We start from the raw sequence: 6,000 nt of genomic DNA on the forward strand, positions 1-6,000 counted from the left end.
GTGTTTGTCACATAATTCAGAAAAATGAAGCATTTTTTTCTCTCTCTCTCAAAACAATGCCCAATGATGATGAGTATGTGCTGGTACATGCCTTTCCAGGGTACAGTTTCTAGAATTCAGATGGTGGAAGTGGGTGCCACCCAACATGCTGGATCTTACCAAATTTTATTTGAGTAATAAGAAACAAAATAATTAAAAGCCATATGACCTGTACTTAGACTACAGGAACTCTCTGCACTTGAATGTCAGTCACTCCAGAGCATGGAGAGTCCTCCTTAATGACCAGAGCCAAACAAGTGGTGTGTATACAGATTTAGAAAACATGTATAAACACAATATTCATTCTTTAACATAAACCTGAATTCAAATAAATACAAATAAATATTTACATTTTAAGAAGTAAAAAGGTATAAGATCATTATAGTTGAAGCTTTTCTCCAGTTCTTTGAAATTATTAAAATAATTCAAAAGTTAGGAAAGTAAATATGTCATAGACTGTAGATCCAAGGCTACAGTCACATTAGCAATAATTTATTCAACTCTATTTTTGACCTATAGTCAAGACAATATACCAGAGATCTTAACTCATTGCTATGGGAAAGAGTTTACTAACCTGTTTCAGATAGCACTCACTCTGTGGGTAATTCTACTTTTCGGCACACCCAGGACTCACTAGACACGTGCCTCCATTTCTTACCAGCCAGGTGTGGCACTAAGCTCCGGATACTTGATGCTCTCTAGATTTTTTATTTCCACTCAGATATAAAGCATTTCACTATTTTTACATGAACATGATAAAATGAATTATTTTGGATACTTTAAATTGAATAGTATGTATTAGTAAAAAAAAAAAAAAAATTCCACCTGTTTCTCCTAATTTTTTGAATGTGGTTATTTGAAATTTTTAAATTATATAGGTGACTCCCATTATGTTTCTATTGAAAAGTATTGCCTGCCTATGTTGCCCAATCTAGCACTCAACTGGCTCTAATGATGTAGCCCTGTCTGGTCTTAAACTCAATCAGTGGCTGCAGCTCCCGAGGGCTAGGAGCTGAAGGTATGAGCCACCACACACAGTGACACTCTTTAAATTGAGAATCTGCTCTTTACTCAGCCCATGTAATGTTTTTGTCCTGATCTTGTTTCTCCAATTATATTAGACACAAGTAATAGACAGGCAGTTGCTTATTTACTGGATTTCCTTCATTCATTGAAAACTACAGGCAGTTATGGCAGTATACACCTGTAATCCCAGCCTAGAAGGGAAGAAACAGGAGGATCAGGAGTTCAAGGCTAGCCTTAGCTACTTGAGACTTTCTCAAAATAAACAAACACAAAAGACAAAGCACCAAGAGTAATATCTTAATCATTCATGATCCAGAAACATGTCTGTTTGACAAGAAAACCAAAATTCCGCCAAAAGAACTTCTTTTATGTCTACTTGTTTTGGTATTTTTGAGGATATTTTTTGTCTGGTATTTGGAGTGTGTGTGGGGGGGGTGCTTTGGATGTTTTTTTTTTCTTTTATTCCTTGTTTGTTTTGTGTTTTTTTCCCCTGTGCTGTTTGTCTGTTTTGAGATATAATATTACTACATAGCCCTGGTTGGCATAGAACTTATAACATAGACCAAGCTGACCTTGTCTCAACCTTTCAAATGCTGAGATCACAAGAATGAGCTACCATGCCGGGCGTTGGTGGCGCACGCCTTTAATCCCAGCACTCGGGAGGCAGAGGCAGGCGGATCTCTGTGAGTTCGAGGCCAGCCTGGGCTACCAAGTGAGCTCCAGGAAAGGCGCAAAGCTACACAGAGAAACCCTGTCTCGAAAAACCAAAAAAAAAAAAAAAAATGAGCTACCATGCACAAGCCCAAAGATGTCTACCACAGAAATAGCTGTAGGGTGAACGAATATATGTAAGAGAATCTTACATTGTATTTTTTGTTTGGTGTAGGAGGTGCTAAAAACCATGGTACCCAAGACCTTTCATGGGCTACACCCCAAACCCAGATTATTCTTTTCTAATCACCAGTATTTTATTCATCAAACACAATCACCCAGCAGATACCTTCCCCCATCCCACCACAGCATTGAGACAGTCCTAAATGGCCTCTTAAAATTCAGGATAATTTCTGACTGTTTAAATGCAATATGGAAGTACACCCAAGCAGGGTCCCTACTGGCATCATAAAGCTCAGATCAGTTGAGCAACTACTTTGTCAGTTTTCTGAAGAACAACATAACTACTAAACTCCAATCACACAAGAGAAGTTCATTCATTCCAGGTAATAGATGCTTTCAGTCACTAAGGCTTAATTTTATGTGGAGCATAGTCATGAAACAGTGAGGCCCTAGTATTGCCTAGATACCAATGATTAAGAGTCATACCGTAGGAGAGAGAAGTACAGCTCAGCAGGTAAGGATGTCTAACCACCTGAGCTAAGTCCCAGAACCCACAGAAAGGTGGAAAGAGAGAAGCAAAGTTGTCTGCTGACCTCCATGGGTACCCTGTGACATGTCCTACATGTATCACACACATAATAAGTGTTTTTTAATATTTATATATAGTTGTTGTTTAGGAGCTATAAAAATCAGTGAAAACAAGTTCTCAAAAAGAAAATTCATGTTCTGTCTGGCAGATTGTGCAATTATGCTCTGAAAAGACTTCGACAAGTTACTGGAAAAGCAAGACAACAGGGAATGTGTTGTGTCAGTTATGGCTTGAACCTAATGCTTAGTTAATGCACTAAACATTAACTATCTTCCAATTACTGTAAAATAGTATGAATTCTGTTATTTCAGTTAGCTCTTAAAATACCCTTGTTACCATAGTTACACTGATTACAGCCATAATTATACTTGGCAATTTAGTCATACTTTACCTAAGTATATCAATCCAAACCCTCCAGAGCCGATCATCTTGCCCAGTGCCCACTGGTTTCCATCCATATCATCCAGAACTTTGCCTTCTGGGAGTGGAACCGGAAGCTTGTATTTCTCTTTTCTTCTTGGTGCCATCACATCTACTGGCAGAGGGATGAGATAAACAGTTAAAAACAAAACTAGCACTAAAACTCATTTCTTCCAATGTTTTCCGCAGAATTAAGATTAGGATCCTTAAGTCAATTCCAACTAGAGAAGCCCATCTACCAAATTCAAGTTGGAAATCCATATACTTTGAAATCTAAGAGATACTGGCATGTATGTAATACACATATAATATACCTATTGGGGCTAGAGAGATGGCAGGTGGTTAAGAGCATGCAATGCTTTTGTAGAGGACCTGGTTCAGTTCCCAGCACCCACACACAGCTTGCAAACCTCTGTAACTCCAGCTCTGGGTGTCTGGTGAATCGACCTTTTCCACTGGCACCTGTACTCACAGGCACATACCCATACACAAACACACACACACACACACACACACACACACACACACACAACCAAAAATTAATCTTTAAAACGTATCTACTGTGTTTCATTTAAAGCAATACTTTAAAACTCCACTCAAGGGTTTATTGATACTTAGCAACACTACAGAACACACCTCCAGAAAGTTATCTCATACACATGGAAATAATCATTTGTTGAGAACACTGTTAACATGTGGCTATTGAGGAGCAGGGCTTTAAATTCAAAGGTCAGACACTCTGACCACCAAGCAAAACACTCAGGAAGGATTGTTCAACGAGCAAGGGTTTTCCTGGTTATCTAATCTGGCAGATCAGGCGACTACTTTTGGTTTTTCTGACATGCTCTTTTACTCACTCCCATCAATGTGAAAACAGCACATTGGACATACAGATAACAGGAATTCCATATAAGAAAACCATACAACCTTAATTATCATTGGATACAAATTAGAAAATTACTAATAGGAGCTTTCGGGGGTTGGCCAAAAACATTTCTAAGGGGTATATAATTAAATTAATAAATATCAGAATAAGTACTTGAAACTAAGCATGAAAGTAACCATGTTCTTCCTATTATTTCTAGACAAAAGTCAAAAAAACCTGATAAATTCTGCTTCAGTTTGGTTTCCGTTGCTGTAATAAACACCACAGACAAAAAAAAGTAACCTGGGACAGAAAGGGTTTTTTTCATGTTATAGTTTGCAGTCCATCCTGAAGGGGTGTCAGGGCAGGAGCTCAAAACAGGAATTCCAGGCAGGTACTGGAGCAGCCGCCAGGGAAGAACCCCGCCTGATGGCTCCTTCCCTACCGGACTGGCTTGGCGGGCTCCGATTTCTTACACACACAGGACCTGCCCAGAGGTGGCACTGCTCACAGTGGGCTGGGCCCTCTTCCATCGTCACCCCAACAGAGGGCCCGCCCGTGGGCCAATTTAATGGACGCATTCTTCTTATTTAAGTTCCCTCTTCCCAGATGACCCTGGGTGAAAAGTTAACAACAACGAAAACTAACCAAGACAGACGCTCTCGTGAAAATGATTCATAAATACACACAGTACACAATGTCCCTCTTAAAGCGTCCCAGCTTCGCTTGAGTAGAATTTTCCCTCCTGCACTTACTGAACCCATAACAGTATTCCGACTGCACACGACCCGGAGCAGAGCGGGAAATCTAGTGTGAACCCCTAGGGCACGGTGCTGAAGTAGGAGGGGTGTCACCGGGTGGCGCCCGCGCCAGAGTTGATGGCGGAAACTTTCACGACTTCCTACAACAACTTTTGAGCGGGCAGCTGAAAAGACACACGAAGTCTGGGGCACCGGATGGCACCGGGTGAAGCGCTCGCCGGGCGCAGATCCCTCCCCGCGAGCGGCGAGCGGCGGCCCCGACCGACCGGACGGACAGCCCCGGGGGTGCAGGTGCGCCCGACCGGGTTCCGGGCCCCCGGGGCGGGCGGAGCCGGGCCCGCAGCCGTCGGGCCCGCACCCGAGGCTCGGCGGCCCAGGACGGGAGGGACGGAGGGAGGACTGACCTGCTGCCCACGTCCCCGCAGCGCCGGTCTCCGTGGCCAGGCGGGGCCGAGGCCTGGCAGGCGGGCGGGCCGCGCCAGGCGCCTCCCAGGGGCAGGGCGAGCATCGGGGCGGCCGCCCGGGCGCCCGAGGCTACGGAGCCTGGCGGGGCCCAAGCTGAGAGCGAGGCTGGGAAGAGACTAGGTAGGGGCGGTACTTGACCCCACCGAGGCCAGTCTGCAGAGCCACCAGGGTCGCACGGGGTGGAGTCAGCAGGGCGCGCACTTGAACGGGAAGAACTGAAGATTTCCTGTACCAGTCCTGAGTACCAGCGGCTTTCACACTGGTCCGACCCCAAAAGGCTTACCCACCCAGCCCTGTGCGCCTCTGCGGTCTCCGCCGGGAGCAGGGGTAGGGGTGGGGGCCGTATCTGAGTGTGATACTCCCAGACAGGAGCATGTTTATAACACAACTTGTTAGTACATTTCTACCTTCCCATCTGTAAAATGGAAAAGATTAGTTATTGGGTTTCAAGGTTACAGTGACAACTGAGAGAAACACGTCAAGTGTATTTCTAGTTCTTTAAGGATACGCAATGAGTTCCTATTTTGGAGTAAACAAACCCCAGGAAAAAAAAATTATTTAAACAGTAGTTAAGTTCCATACCTAGAAACAGGCGAGTGCAAATACTAAGAGGAAAAATGACACTTTCTCCTTGTAAGGGCCCAAGTTATGTTTTAAGTTTAAAATACTGTGCTCAAGAGATTTACCAAAAGAAAAAAAAAATGCCTCTAACTTGTAAACCCCACTTGTCCAAGGACAGATAAACTTGTTAACCCTACTTACCCAAGGACAGATAGCTTCCTGGAATGGTGGGGGCTGTTGTTCAAGTAAGATAACAAGCCACGTGTTTTCACTTCTGTAAACAAGTTTGGTTGCTCCAACCTCAGAGGATGTATGCTTGCCGCCGATTGGACGAAGGCAGGAACTGCTTAGCTTTGTGGGGTTTGCTTTTATTAGCTCCTCCCTATCTTAGCTCTAGGCCATACTCTGGAATCCCAGGTATGGACCTGGCCACATTCTGG

General features: G+C 43.8%; 1 protein-coding gene across 4 annotated transcripts in view; it reads right to left on the minus strand.

Moving 5' to 3' along the window:
- Nucleotides 1-5,300, minus strand: part of Vrk2 (VRK serine/threonine kinase 2) — a 130,490-nt gene extending 125,190 nt beyond the window's left edge. Inside the window, exons 1-2 of one of the 4 annotated variants that reach the window (XM_076546130.1) lie at nucleotides 4,939-5,300; nucleotides 2,880-3,023 (exon numbers count right to left, since the gene is read on the minus strand). In XM_076546130.1, coding sequence (XP_076402245.1) covers nucleotides 2,880-3,015 — 136 coding nt within the window. In that variant the 5' untranslated portion in view covers nucleotides 3,016-3,023; nucleotides 4,939-5,300. Of the gene's footprint in view, nucleotides 1-2,879; nucleotides 3,024-4,528; nucleotides 4,853-4,938 lie in introns of those variants that run through there. The other 3 variants (XM_076546131.1, XM_076546133.1, XM_076546132.1) reach the window with 3 other exon arrangements.
- Between the last annotated feature and the right edge of the window lie 700 nt (nucleotides 5,301-6,000).

This window comes from Peromyscus maniculatus, chromosome 10 (genome assembly GCF_049852395.1).
Source record: "Peromyscus maniculatus bairdii isolate BWxNUB_F1_BW_parent chromosome 10, HU_Pman_BW_mat_3.1, whole genome shotgun sequence".
Classification (NCBI taxonomy): Eukaryota; Metazoa; Chordata; class Mammalia; order Rodentia; family Cricetidae; genus Peromyscus; species Peromyscus maniculatus.